At 51.9% G+C, this 14,235-nt stretch overlaps 7 protein-coding genes and 1 non-coding gene across 8 annotated transcripts; 2 read left to right on the forward strand and 6 right to left on the reverse strand.

Annotated features, from left to right (window-relative positions):
* Positions 1–260: 260 nt before the first annotated feature.
* J4E88_008632 (uncharacterized protein) lies at positions 261–2,072 on the forward strand (the record flags this gene model as incomplete). Its single annotated transcript, XM_049402242.1, has 4 exons — positions 261–587; positions 645–1,309; positions 1,360–1,624; positions 1,674–2,072. The coding sequence occupies 4 exons, from the start codon at positions 261–263 to the stop codon at positions 2,070–2,072; spliced, it is 1,656 nt and encodes a 551-aa protein (XP_049251913.1).
* Positions 2,073–2,159: 87 nt separating this feature from the next.
* Positions 2,160–3,733, reverse strand: J4E88_008633 (uncharacterized protein; the record flags this gene model as incomplete). Its single annotated transcript, XM_049402243.1, has 3 exons — positions 2,160–2,979; positions 3,032–3,627; positions 3,680–3,733. 3 exons carry the CDS (start codon positions 3,731–3,733, stop codon positions 2,160–2,162), a joined length of 1,470 nt encoding a protein of 489 aa, XP_049251914.1.
* Positions 3,734–4,528: 795 nt separating this feature from the next.
* J4E88_008634 (uncharacterized protein) lies at positions 4,529–5,569 on the reverse strand (the record flags this gene model as incomplete). Its single annotated transcript, XM_049402244.1, has 1 exon — positions 4,529–5,569. One exon carries the CDS (start codon positions 5,567–5,569, stop codon positions 4,529–4,531), a length of 1,041 nt encoding a protein of 346 aa, XP_049251915.1.
* Positions 5,570–7,381: 1,812 nt separating this feature from the next.
* J4E88_008635 (uncharacterized protein) lies at positions 7,382–8,017 on the reverse strand (the record flags this gene model as incomplete). Its single annotated transcript, XM_049402245.1, has 1 exon — positions 7,382–8,017. The coding sequence occupies one exon, from the start codon at positions 8,015–8,017 to the stop codon at positions 7,382–7,384; it is 636 nt and encodes a 211-aa protein (XP_049251916.1).
* A 1,110-nt stretch (positions 8,018–9,127) lies between these two features.
* Positions 9,128–9,953, forward strand: J4E88_008636 (uncharacterized protein; the record flags this gene model as incomplete). Its single annotated transcript, XM_049402246.1, has 2 exons — positions 9,128–9,471; positions 9,548–9,953. 2 exons carry the CDS (start codon positions 9,128–9,130, stop codon positions 9,951–9,953), a joined length of 750 nt encoding a protein of 249 aa, XP_049251917.1.
* A 381-nt stretch (positions 9,954–10,334) lies between these two features.
* On the reverse strand, positions 10,335–10,471 carry J4E88_008637. The gene has a single exon. It is a non-coding gene; the product is annotated as a tRNA-Arg (tRNA).
* Positions 10,472–10,906: 435 nt separating this feature from the next.
* J4E88_008638 (uncharacterized protein) lies at positions 10,907–11,737 on the reverse strand (the record flags this gene model as incomplete). Its single annotated transcript, XM_049402247.1, has 1 exon — positions 10,907–11,737. The coding sequence occupies one exon, from the start codon at positions 11,735–11,737 to the stop codon at positions 10,907–10,909; it is 831 nt and encodes a 276-aa protein (XP_049251918.1).
* A 748-nt stretch (positions 11,738–12,485) lies between these two features.
* Positions 12,486–14,170, reverse strand: J4E88_008639 (uncharacterized protein; the record flags this gene model as incomplete). The annotated part of the gene is made up of 4 exons (XM_049402248.1): positions 12,486–13,325; positions 13,379–13,768; positions 13,817–13,899; positions 13,948–14,170. The coding sequence occupies 4 exons, from the start codon at positions 14,168–14,170 to the stop codon at positions 12,486–12,488; spliced, it is 1,536 nt and encodes a 511-aa protein (XP_049251919.1).
* Between the last annotated feature and the right edge of the window lie 65 nt (positions 14,171–14,235).

Genomic DNA, 14,235 nt, shown 5'->3' on the forward strand with positions numbered 1-14,235 from the left:
TGGGCACTCTTGTCCTGAATGTCTTTCCCCGCAACTCACCGCGGTCTTGCCCCATTTCGGTCATTACCGGGGCTTAGCTTCCCAAGCTCTCGGGCTAGCCATTTGACTCCTGTAATGGGTTCGTCTGTCAGGCATGCATACCACAGCGCTGGGGACTATATAGACCGCAGATCCATACCTGTGGTTGACCTGCATCTTCTCAACCCATCAACACCGAAGACCCATCTTTGATACCGGGCATACTCTGGACTCAATTCGATATGGCTTCAGTAGAGAAGACTACTGGCCATGTGGCCGCCGAAAGGGTCACCTCGACACAAGGCCACAACACCGGAGACGACACCAACGCAGCTATCAACAATGAGCACAACATGTCCGTCCGACAGTCCTTGAGGTTCTGGTGGAAGGCAATCGTCTTTTCTTTCGTCATTTCGCTTTGCGTTGTGATGGAGGGATACGATACCAGTCTCATGAACAAATTCTTCGCCTTCCAGCCCTTCCGTAACAGGTTCGGTGATGAAGTCGATGCGGATGGCAACAAGCTTGTGTCTGCGAGGTGGCAGACCATCATCCTCAATGGAACACAGGTACGCAGATTCTCGATGAGGATGTCGACTGAAAGAGCTCAACTGACAAAGGTATAGGTCGGATGCATTCTCGGTCTCATCATCAACGGCTACATCACTGAATGGATCGGATACAAGAAGACCATGATTGCCAGCATGCTGTTCATGACTGCTGCCATCTTCATCCCGTTCTTCTCCACAGGATTGGAGATGTTCCTCGTCGGAGGTATCATCCAGGGTCTTCCATGGGGTGTCTTCCAGACACTTGCAATCTCGTATGCTGCGGATCTCTGCCCTATGCATCTTAGAGGATACATGACCTCATGGATCAACATGTGCTGGGTCATCGGCGGTCTTTTGTCCACCGGCATCCTCACTGGCCTGATGCAGAACACAACTCAATGGGGCTACCGCATTCCTTTCGCTCTTCAGTGGATCTGGCCTATCCCTATCATCGCGGCTACTTTCCTCGCACCAGAATCGCCATGGTGGTTGGTCCGACAAGGTCGCATCGACGAGGCCAAACAAGCTATTCGCGCAATCACGACACCCACGGAAGGCATCGAGTTCGACCTAGACGCGCACGTGGAGATGATGGTTGTCACCGATCAGTACGAGAAGCAAGTCGGCTCTGGAACCAACTACTGGCATTTGTTCCAAGGAAGCGATCTACACCGCACCGAGGTCTCAGCCATGGCTTTCATCACTCAAGCTCTTTGCGGTGTTCCCTTCATGGGTTTCGGGTAAGTCTCTGCACGACTGGCTGACGTAGCAACCATACTGACTTTGCCAGAACACAATTCATGCAGGGAGTTGGACTTAGCCAAGACAATTCTTTCCATCTTACTATCGGCCAGGACTGCTTGGGTCTCGTTGGATGCTTCATCGCCTGGTGGATCATGACACGCTTTGGTCGACGACCTATCTACCTCGTTGGATTGACTGCCATCTTCATCATTCTTATGATCGTCGGTTTCATCGGCCTTGCACCACCGACCAACAAGAGCGCCAGTCTTGCTGGAGGTGTTTTGATCATCCTGATGATCTTCTGCTTCCAGGTAAGTCACTCTACTCATCAAGCCATCAAACCAAAGCTAACCCATCCAGCTCTCTCTCGGACCAATCTGCTACTCCCTCGCCGCCGAGATCCCCTCATCGCGTCTCCGTGTTAAGACTGTCGCCCTCTCTCGCGCTTCCTACAACTCCATCGTCTTCGTTACAAACACGATCATGCCAAAGATGGTTGGCAAGAACGACTGGAACTGGGGCGCCAAGGGTGGCTTCTTCTGGGCTGGCATTGCGCTACTGTTCATCCTTTGGGGATACTTCCGTCTTCCCGAGGCGAAGGGCTTCACCTACTCTGAGCTCGATCTCATGTTTGAGCACAAGGTTTCTGCACGCAAGTTCACGCGCGAAGCAGCGGATTCACTGAAGCCTGCTTTGACGGAGACTGCGATGCAGTATGAGAAGCAGAATGGTGTTGAGCGCGTTGAGTCCCATGCATAGATCTTAGTCAAGTTGGTTGTCAGACATCTTGGTCATTTATGCCGCGACTCAGTAGGCTTTCATGCTCTACCGAATAATATGCTATCTTCAATAACTGAACTCTCTGTCCATTCCCGTCGCATCCGGTCCCAAGCGCTGCAATCTCTTGTTTCGCCACTGGTAGTAAAACCTCAACCCAACACAGCCGACAGCAACCATGACCAACATTCCAAAGTTAGTCCAATGGCCCGTAGGATAGCCTCGCTCCTTCTCGTTCGCCTTGTAGATCCAAACACCGACAATCTGACCTGGAGCTCCCCAAGAGACGTTCAATGCAATGGCCAACCCTGCAGCAGCGGTGCTGTGCATGTTGTTGCTCAACCAGCCTAGCAGGGGAGGAATGCAGGAGAAGGCTCCACTGGCTGCAACAATCAGACATCCGTAGCGCGCATGGAAAGACTCAGCCGGAAGGACGGCCGATGCCAGGAAGCCGATTGCTCCGATAGTAGCCAGGACAGCTGAGTGCAACGCGCGGGCATTGAAGTAGTCCGATGACCAAGCTGTGACTATCGAAACAACGTATGCCACGGCGTAAGGTGGTACTGTCATTAGCTGCGCCTGGAGGTTCTCGTAGCCCAACCCTGCAGTAATCGTCGGAGTGAAGAGAGAAAGCGAGCTGAATGGCGCTGAGATGCCGAAGTAGATGATGTAGTGCACCCAAAGTCGGCCGTCAAGTAGCGTTGCCTTGGCGGTTTCCCAGTTCAACGACGGCGCATCACCTTTTGATCCTTCTTTCTCGAGACGTGCGACTGCTAGTGCGCGATCGGATGTCGATAACCAAGAAGCTTCCTCGGGATAGTCGGGTAGGAAGAGCCACACGGCTACTGATGAGACGCAGGAAGGAATGCCTTCGAGGATGAATAGCCACCTTTGTAGAAGTCAGTATCGCCCTCACATGCGTACTATGCATCAAGACTCACCTCCATGCGGAAAGACCCTGGACCTGCTTCATATGCCCAACGCCATACGCAATCGCGCCTCCAAAAGCACCCGCGAGCGTCGCACTCGCCAAGATAATAGCAACACGCATACTCCTCTCTTGCGCACGATACCAAAACGTCAAATAGTACACCAACCCCGGAAACAATCCCGCTTCAAACATACCCAACAAGAACCGCACAGCGGTAACAGTCGCATAGTTGTTCGCGCCACCCAGCCCAATCGTGCACGCGCCCCAGCCAAACATGAGAAAAGCAATCCAGCGACTGGGTTTCAATTTCTTCAAGAAGTAGTTGCTGGGTACTTCGAACACGGCGTACGCGACAAGGAAGACCATGAGCGCAATGGTGTATTGGTAGTTTGTCATGTTGGCTTCTTGCAGGAGGGATTCTCCGGCGTTGGCATTGAGGGTTTTGGCATTGCCGATGTTGGATCTGTCGAGGAAGCAGAGGAGGTAGATTCCTGCTGTGAGGGGGATGATGCGAAGGTCTTGTTTCCAAACTAGGGCGCGAACTGCTGCGGTGTCGTAATTCTCTGGTGCATCGCTGTGTTGGGAGTCCTGAGAGTTTTTGGAGTCCTGTTGACAGTATTAGAAAGCAAATCATGAACATCGCCGAATGAATTCATACCGAAACTCTCTGCAAGTCTTTCTCGCACGCCTCAACATCGTTCCGAAGCGCCATCTTGCCGTCCGCCTGCCCGTTTTCTCAGAAAAGACAATGTCGCAACGCAAACAGAGAAGCAGCAAGCAAGGCTGCAGACGAAGCAATATGCAAAGACATTGGCACCATCTTAAGCGCCACCAAGCAAATGCTTAAATCGCTTACCGCCCTTCCGCTTACCATCTGTTGACCCTTTGGATTAACGGAAGAAGGAAGGGATGAGCGGGCTAATGCGGTTTCATCAGTAAGCCCCGCGCTGGAGAGAAGTTATGACTAGCCGAATGGCCCGAATCCCCAACGATGTGCCTGACAGCGCGTTATCTCAACAAACTTTCGACGAAGTAGAGCTCGGGAGATGCGCACTCATGCCAGACTACAATGTGGTCTTGTTTCGCGCTAGGTATTAGAGTTGTACATTGATGTACGAAATACGAGGTGTTTCGCGACAGAGTCGAACGCGTCATCGCGGTACCGTGGTGCTGGCTCTTTATTACGATACCTCTTATATGCGACTTTACGGACCGATCGGTCACCGAAGTCGAAGGATAATGTGTCGCATAGTCCAGTTTCGTCTCTTTCACAACTATAATCACATGGAAACGGGTTTGCTAGACCGAGGCTTTCTTTCAACAAGCTAGATTCGATCGAGGTACACATCAGGGCAAGCTTGCCGCAAAGAACGAACGGAAGATCTGAAATCAGTTGAGTGCCTCTGGGTGAGTCGTTGTATTGCTGTGATGCTACTCTATCTATTACAGGCCCTTCGGATATTATCATAAGCTGCTTTGTCCACGCACCGAAGAGCTTCTCTTGGATCTACTCGCCCAGGTTCTGCTGGAAGAACGCGGTGAGCCTGTTAAACGGGATCAAGTCGACGCGATCGTACAGGTCTACATGCCCGGCGCCCGGAATCCAGATCAGCTCCTTCGGTTCTGCAGCAGCGTCGTATGCGTCCTGACTGAACTCGCGAGAATGTGCTATGTCGCCGGAAATGAACATCACTGGACGGGGAGAGATGCTATCGAGGTCGCTGAAGGGGTAGAAGTTCATGAACTTGGTCTGGCTGGAAAGCGTCGGGTACGTGGTGAGGTTTGGCGCTGATCCTGCAGGTGTGAACTCTCCGCGAGACGTGCGATAGAAGTCGTAAAACTCGCGTCCCACTGGATCGGTCTCATTGGTGACTGCCTGAGGAGTTCCGCCGGTGTACTCCGTCTCTCCACCACTGGCTTCAACCCAGCGCTGCGCCGCCGCGGTCGCGATGACCTGCTTACGCTGTTCGAGGCTCTGAGCTCGCTGTAGACCGTTGCGGGTTACTGCGCCCATATCGTACATGCTTGCTGTTGCGATAGCCTTTATACGCGGGTCGATTTTTGCTGCACTCAAAACGAATGAGCCGCTGCCGCAGATGCCAATGGCACCAATTCGCTCGCGGTCGATGTAGTCCTGGAGGCCTAGGTAATCAACTGCAGCGCTGAAGGTCTCGGCGTAGACGTCAGGATGGACGACATTGCGCGGCTCGCCGTCACTGCCGCCCCAATACGAAACGTCGACTGAGATAGTGACGAAACCCTGCTCAGCCATCTTCGTAGCGTACAGGTTGGCGGACTGTTCCTTCACAGCCCCCATTGGGTGGCCAACAACGATGGCAGAAGCATTGATGGTGCGATCGAGGTTGTCGGGTAGAAAGAGGTTGCCAGCGACAGTCATCTGGTAGAGACTGGGGAAGGTGATCGGCCACATTGTGACGTTGTCGCTGCGGTAGAAGTTGTTGGCTCCATATGACATATTTTGTGCCGTAGCAGGAAGCATCTGAAGAAGGGCCACGAAGGCTACAGATGTGACGGCGGACAGCGGCATCTTCTGAACGTTGAGATGGTAGAATGTATGCTGAGTCGATTGGCGTGGATGCGAAAGCTATGTGTGATGCTCTTCACAGTCGCAACACACCGTTCTTATATCTCATCAACATGAGCTCCAGTAATTTGCACTGCCATGTCTTGCGTCACCCTATCTCATGGATATTGTGTTGAGACCAGGGCGTAGTGGGCGTTTCCCTCCGCCCTTCTCTCGCCGCTGAGCTTGGCATGCAAAGAGCTGACATGACGATGGCCGAGATATGGCGGGCAGCACGTCCGCGCACCAAGGTTGATAATGAGAAAGGACTCAGGACTCCTATACTAGTGTCGTTAATTCCTTGGTTGGCGCCAGGTCGATGGCAAGCAGAGATAGTAATCAAGGTGACTAGTACATCAGTAGAAGCAGGAGGTTCAGGATGACAAGACCAATGCAATTACCGTACGATGCTCAGCCACGATAGAAGGTGGTGCTTGCTGTTGCGCGTTCGATATTGCTTCTGTGAAAGTGACGTCTTGGCTCACTGCAGCCAGCTGACAGCCTTAAGTCCATCCGCCACTAAGTCGAGATAGGCTTAGCCTAAGGAGGCTGCACGTGCATCACAGCCCTGGGCTGGCCGTCGTCTACCAAGATTCTGTGCACGACCATCATCATCCTTTGATTTCATCATCGCAAGTCGCGGGGCTGCCAATATCCATCACAGACTATGCGCTGCTAGTTATCGCGTGCAAAGAAGCACGATCTCCAAGGCTCTCATTTCCCGAAGAGCTTTCCCGTCGAATCGCGTCCATGCAGCGGCCACTCCATCACGCTCGTTTCGCGTCATCCTTCGCTCTTTGACAAACCTCCGAAGACGATGCCCCAATGGCGTTCAACTCACGATAAGGCACCTGTCATGCGAATGGAGAAAGATTGTCTTCGATCAATGAGACCTTCAGCGCTTTGTACAACAAAGTAACAATGCCACCTGACGATACGTATCAGAGACCCTTTACGCTACATTCACAGTGCACTTGAATGGATAGTTTTAAGTCGCGCGCGCAAGTTTACGATCTGCAGACCAGAAAGCCCCTCCTGTACCGAAAACAGACTTCCTAGCCGAGCATCATCAACATCATGGCTCCTAACTTCATCGCAGAGCGCGTCGAGCCTTGTCAAGGCCTACCAGTCCATATCCTGATGTGCGGCCACACTATTCAAGCCTCTTTCCTACACCTGAAAGAGTCGTCGAAATGCGCACCGAACTGCAGAGACGTCAACATATGCACGCACGCCGAGCCAAACTTTCTCTGTCCTACATGCTATGCGTCTGAACATCACCACAAGTACCGCAAATTCATGGATGACTGCAAGGCCCAGGATACGAAAGGCCTATATCCCGAGAATCTATACCGTACTATAAAACGTACCGACGGAGTTTATAACGCACTTGACGATTTCGAAAACCAAGAGCATTCGCTCTGGTGCGAAGTGGGCCTGGGGAAGTTAAAGTTTGAGAAGGCTGTGGTCATCAGCTACAAGAGGAAGATTGAAGCTAAAGGGCTGAGGGAATGCAAAGTTGTGGATGAGTGCGCATAGTATGTTGATTGGGCATGAGATGGACGTAGCGCTGCCTTGACTGTGGTTTAGATCTAATGCCTGAGCTTTCAGACTGCGCCATCTTTGTTTCAGGTATTCTTTGCTATAAAAAATACAACAACTCCGTCACGGCATACATCTTCTCCATCATCATCGATCTCATCAAAAATGGCTAGCTTCTTCGGTGACCAGCTCTTATCGCTCGTTTTTCAAAAATTTAACGGGACAAAATCATTATCAAGTCCTATCCTCGTAACGTAAATCCCAGTTCGCCTTCGTCTTCTCCCTATCGTACTCCTTCCCCGCCCAGGGTGTACCACAAACGTGCAAATGAGCGTACGGCGTTTTGTCGAACATGACCCAGGCACCCTGGTCGCGAATCGTATCCGGAAACCCATCTCGTTCCGCTTCAAAAGGCCACAGGATCATATAGTGCGGCCCGATTGGAATAGCCGGGCTCGTTCTGTCTGCCGGGTTCGTGGTAGTGTGCTGATTTGCTCCGCACAACATGTATATGAGACCTGGCGCAGTGTTCGTGGGTGCCGGCTTAGCGGCATAGGCATCTTGGATCCACTGGAGACCCATGGGGTCGGCGCACATCGGGACATTGCCGACTGTGTTCTCGTTTCCGGGGAAGGCTGTCCAGTGGTTTGTTCCTTCTCGTAGTATGACTAGTTTCCGATCGGGGCCCCAGTGGCTCCAGTCGGCGATGGTGGCATTCTTGGTGATGGATATGGGTCCAGACGCCAGAGCCCTGTTGATCTTGCAAGCTAATGCTTCTTCTTCTGGGGTGGGTATTTCGCCTTCTCCTCGAGGGGTCAGTGGGTTGGGCACGCAGCACTGGAAAGCGCTGTTGTATACGAAAGAAGCCATATGTGAATGTTGGGAATGTGGTGTATCATTTCTCGATACTGTAGGAACATGACAGTCTATATACCTAGCTAGTCACCGGGATAGAGAAGGTTTGAACCGTTCTGATGGGTACATAGTTACTAATGATCGCGCCCGAATGCTTATGTCGAGTGACCTCGGATTTCAGTGCGAGAAGCGGGGACTGCAGTGGTCGAAAGTTCATGACTATTGCGACATCCGTCGATCCGTCATATCGACCGACGCGTCCTTGCGAGGATAGGACCTTGTGCGACACGGTGGCAACAACGGTGCAGTCTTTTCATTGCGCTGGTGCCGACAGTACGCAATATAGACAAATTGCGCGTTCTTTGCCTCGAGTTTTGGAGAGCGCGCGACGACGCGATGTTTGATGTTTGGGGCATGCAGACGCGTGGACGCGTGCCTCCATGGGCAGGTACGCACAGGCCACATCGCTGTGCGAGCGGAAGTCCGGGTACACCTTCATTGCTGTTGACTTGCAACATGCACCAGACAGATCGCAAGTCTAGTCGCCCAGCAAACACCGCTGTCTACTAACACATGAGAAAGTCCAGTATCTAGATCTCTACTACTGCCATCGCTAGCATGCAGCTAGGCGATGATCGCCAGGGAGGGGTCAGCGACTGACGTAGACACCATCGAACACCTCTAACAGCGTGACGACTGATACGACTAACATGACCTCGGGAGATTGAATGGGCATAATTTAAGGCCGTAAACGGTCTGAAATCCCTCCGTACCTCACACTTTACGCTTTACTCCACAGAATGACCCATTACCTAGATATGATTCTGCTGAGTAACACGGTACACAGAATCGAAGCTAGCGCTTACCAACAAGATGCTATGAAATGCCTAGGTATAGAGTGCCCCAGATTACTGATCGAATTCACTTCGAATTTCTTCCACATCGTGATGCTTACGAAACATTGAAGCTGCGTAGCTATCCAACGTACCTTCCATAACCTCAGCTGTCCTTGCTCATATGGAACACAAATCCATCTTTTCTTATTACAAACAGAAGCGGGACGACCCATCTTACCTACAGCTTCTATCACACTCTCAAAATACAGACATCGGAAGCGCAACGGCCATGACCAACAAACCCATCGCCATCATCGCGGGTGTCGGCTCAGGCACCGGCGCATCCCTCGCTCGCCACTTCGCGAAGTCCTACCCCGTTGTCCTTCTAGCTCGCAATCCATCTAACTTTGATGCTCTTGCCGAAGAAATAAACAAGTCCGGTGGTGAGGCTATCGGCATTTCCACGGACGTCAGCAGCGAAGAGAGCGTCAAGAACGCGTTTGCGAAGATCAGAGAAGTCCACGGCGGGGCGCCTGTCGCAGCGATGATCTTCAACGCAAGTGCAAGGCCGTCTAGGAAGCCATTTCTGGAATTGACGACGGAGGAATTTGGAATGGGGTGGGAGGTTAGCGTGTACGTTATTCTGAATGGAGTTTATGTCGTTCCAATGTCGACATGTACACAGTACTAACAAATCTCAATCGTGTAGAAAAGGAGCATTCCACATCGCCCAGAACGCCATCCCCCTCCTCCTCACGCACGTACAGTCCAACCCGCCTGCCGGCACCTACCCACCAACCCTTATCTTCACGGGTGCGACAGCCAGCGTGAAATCCAACGCCCAAATGTCATCTTTCTCGACCGGAAAGTTCGCCTTACGCGCTTTATCCACGAGCCTCGCCAAAGAATTCGGTCCGCAAGGTGTACACGTCGCGCACGCGATCATTGATGGTGTGATCGATATCGAGCTTACGAAGAAATACATCGAGGGGAAACCGGAAGAGGCGAGTATTGGGAGTGACGATATTGCAGAGGTTTACTGGGGGCTACACACTCAAGGACGAAGGGGCTGGGTTAATGAGGTTGATGTGAGGCCTATGCTGGAGAAGTGGTAGAGGAACTATTGAAGTAGAGATGGCCAGAGTAGTGTATTACACCATGAACATTTGACCCAGCAAGAATGAGGCTGTTTGCGCAGTTGATCTGCCGTTGGAAGGCAGATTGCGGGGTAATGCTGCAACGAGGCCGTCAGGCAAACATCGTCAACGTCTAGCAGCCTTGCTCTTTTAAGGCACAAAAATAACAAAAAGAATAAAAAAATCGAATCTACTCAGCCGCGGTGCGGGGGCAGCGAGGTACATAACCAGGTTGCACTCACACTCTTACTGCTGGTTGTGGGGATCACTCGGCGGCTCGTCAAATTCTTTTCTCGGCTTGTTCTAAACTTCATGCGGACCCCCGAAACGCAGTACTTTATAGAACGGCCAAAAAGAAGACGAAGCCCATGGGGATCGAACCCACAACCTGAGAAACTGTTAGATGGTGCTGGAATGGGAGGTGATTGGTGAAATGTACCTTTGGTGTTTATGCTTTCTGACCGAAAACCAACGCGCTACCATTGCGCCAAGGCTCCGAATATATTTCGATAGAGAAATTCTCAAATGCAACGTATATAGTCTCAGTCGTCAGAATGCTGCAGCGGTTTCAAAGCGGGTCTTTTCGACGTAAAACGCTCGATCAAGGAAGAGCCAAGCAGTCTTCCCATAGGACGTGTGCTGTCTTTGCATGAGGGGCAGTGTGCGTCGTGCTAATGCTTTGACACATCACTACGCCCCACATCGGACCACAAACTTCGTGTGGCTGCGTAGCTTCATGCGAATCACTGGCAAACTCAGAACAGAACGGTTTTACGTCGTTTGGATAGCAGAGTCGCTAGACAAGACATTTATTGCTTACAAGAAAGTCTTACACAAACACTTCCACGTGCGTGGAGTTTTCCAGACGCCAAACCTATGCAATCGCTAATCAACACGACATGTACGCCAGACTAAGAACAGTGTACAAGCTCTCAATTCCGCGGCTTCCTCCACAGCTCCTCCGGGTCCAGTTGCCGTGTTGGAGACACTCCACTACTCGGCTGCGAGTACTCAATACCACATGCGCCGCGATCCAAAGCAAGCGTGTTCAAGTTCCAATGGAGCTGCTCATCAGGATCTGTCGCCAAGCTCGTTCGGGTACGTCCCTGAGGCTGGTATTGTGCTTGCTCGGCGTTTGAGTTATTTGACGCCATCAAAGAAAGAGATAATGTGTCAAGCTCGGTCGCAAAGTCCATCTCCTCTTTGCTAGCTTCCAGGGCAGAGCAAATGTTGCTCGGTCGTGTTTTTGCTTTAATTTCCAACTCGTATACTCGCTGGTCGCGCGAGAACTCTGCTTCGAGCTGTCGGTGCTCGGCATACCATTGCTCGTACTGCTCTTTACTCATTTGACCCATAGGAGGGTAGGTCGCGTTATGCGCCGCTTGCCGTTGCTCCCAAATCTTCGCGGCTTCTGCTTGGATGCATTCGTTACATATAAAGGCAGCGTCAACCGTGTCGCCATATGGATCGATGCAGTTTTCGCCACAGTCCTCAACAAGGTCTGTTCGGATGCGGTGAGAGCAGAGTAGCTGGTGATAGAGACGACCTTGGCACGGCGCAAAACGCTTGGTCCGGATGTTGTTGAACGTAGAGGCGGGTATTTGTTGCGAGGTAGATGAAGAGGCGAAGGGGTTGTTTGCTCCTTCGTCCGGGGTGCTCGTCCAGCCCCATCGACATGCCATTACGAGGTTTGCATGAGACATGGTGTCGTCGGAGACTTTAGAGTTCGGCATAGCCCTAAAGGCACTGTTCGAAAAATCCATAATGAGGTTGATCTCCAAGTTGTGCTTTTGAAGTTTGCAGAAGATATGCAGGTGGCGTCAGCTGACAACGCGTGGTTGCCTTGAGTGATGGTATTGATTGGTTCTTCGAAAGTTACACAGTATCGAAGTGATTGATGTTGTGCGATTCCCGACGCGAAAGTGATCAAGGTCTGCGTTGAATAATCGGCGCTGTTCCTGTGGTCGCGTGGAGGTGCATCGTGTGTGCACAGAGCGCTAACAGAGTGTGACGCTAGCTATCGCAAGGCGTTCACTCTATGGTCCCCGGCAGTGAAAGGTGTATTGGCAACTCTGGTGAAGCGGGCCGATAGTGATGTGTCGTACGAATGTGCTGCTGAATCCTCGACGGATGATGTGCTGCTGGGATGGGCTGCGATAAAACGTGGTGAGTCGTCGCGCGACGCGCTGCCTGGGTGGCCAAAGCTCGCGATAGACGCTAAGCCTTGTTCGGGCCGATGACGATATGGAACCTTCCAGTATCTCGCCAAGTCAACATCCAGCCACTCACCAGCCTTCACACATGTATCACGAGTAATTCTGATTGAGACACTGAGGAAAAGCAATTTGAAGAGGGGAACTGTTGTCTCAGCACCTGTACGCGTCGTCATCCAGTGAGGTGACGGGAGAAGGGGGTGGCAAAGAAGCAAAACAGGGGGACCAATCGATGCACAATCCTGCTAATCATCTCTATATCCAACTCACTACCCTACAATCTCCAGTTTCCAAGTCTCTAGATCAAGAATCTGAAACCTCTCTCGGCACCAACCCCAGGGACAGCGTTGATTGCTCCTTCAACGTGTTCTCCACGAGCAAGTTTCTTGTTTAGCCGCCCCAGTATAATGCGCATAATGACCGCCATGATAATGGCCAGTGCTGCAGTTGCGCAATCCACACTCAGGGGAACTGTCAAATCCGCCGGACCACTCTTTGGCTGAGGATACATGTAGCTTGCATAAATCGAGCTCGTATTACTGATCGCGTTGATGAAAGCCAGTGCAGCCGCCCTCTTCGCTGGCGGACGAGGCAGAGAGTTGGAGATCCAGGCCAGAGCTACGACGTATCCAGTATATACACCAGGTACCATGAGCATCATGGCGACGTAGCGAGGTGCTGTTGCAGTCGTAGCGGCGGCAAGGATGAAGGCTGCTACGCCGACGCAGAGAGGGAGGACGATGTGGAAGAACCGTTCGCCGGTGCGGTCGGCATGCCAGGCGTTGAGGTAGGTGGTGATGACTGCGAGAACATAAGGTGGCGCTGTTAACAGAAGTGTCTCGATGTTTGGGTATCCTAGCGTCTTGACCACCGTTGGGAAGAAGTTGGTAACACTGGCCGAGGATACGTTTGCTAGAAGCATGATTGTAAGCACCCAAGTCTTGATATCGAGTAACGCAAGCTTTAGACCGTGGAAGAAGGTTTGTGACTCCGCCGAGACCCAGTCGTCTTCGCCAACGTCTTCCTGGAGCCTGTAGACGGCGAGTTGGCGTTCTTCCTCTGTGAGCCAGGAAGTTGTTCGAGGGAAGTTGGGTAGGATCCAGAAGGCGCCGAAGGCAATCGCGACGGTAATGATACCCTGAAGAATCAGCTAACATCCCAGACACCCGGCTCAGCGCGTGCGATACTTACCTCGATTATGAACACCCAACGCCACGCTCTCAAGCCCTGCGTGCCATCCATATTACTCGTGATCCCCGCGGTGATGAGCCCACCGAAGGCACCCGAGATCAAACTTCCAGAGTAAAGAACCGCCGTTCTCAGACCCAGCTCCTTCCTCGTATACCAAGCGCTGAGGTAGAACAGACATCCTGGGAAGTACGCGGCCTCGATGAATCCAAGGAAGAAACGACACACCACCAGTCCAGCGAAGTTCTGGCATGCCGCGGTAGCGCCCGATATGATACCCCAAATGATCATGCACGTCGGGAGGTAAATGGCTGGTTTTCCTGTCTTGTTGAGAAATAAATTCGATGGGATCTGCATCAAGATATAGCCCACGAACAAAATGGAGACGGTTGTCTAGTCAAGTTAGTGAGAAACTTGCTGGTGATTTCAGCAATCACATACTTGATACTGCACACTCGTGAGTTCCAGCTCGTCTTGAAGACCTGCTAGGCGAACGGCAGCGATATTGTTCCTATCGAGGTAATCTGGGCATTATTAGCGCTGCCCACCCGCGGCCATCTACCAAGACATACTCATGATGTACATCAGGATGATCATCGGCAACAATCTCGTATCGATCTTCCGTCGCATCCTCTTCTCTGCTTCAATCCTTTCCTCGGCACTCATAGCAGCCACCAACGGCGGTGGGACCAGCTTGCGATGCCCATCGATGACCCCATTTCCTGCTTCCAGAGTAGTAGGCGCGATTTTGTCATCCGAGATATGCTCGATCGAAGGTTTTCGGTCGTCGGCCATTGTCGTGCGCGTCGAGCGAACTATGCGATTGTCGATTCAACGTGGGCAATGCGACAGCGTCAAGC

The sequence above is a fragment of the Alternaria novae-zelandiae genome (genome assembly GCF_023758075.1).
Source record: "Alternaria novae-zelandiae strain BMP 2774 chromosome Unknown scaffold_20, whole genome shotgun sequence".
Classification (NCBI taxonomy): Eukaryota; Fungi; Ascomycota; class Dothideomycetes; order Pleosporales; family Pleosporaceae; genus Alternaria; species Alternaria novae-zelandiae.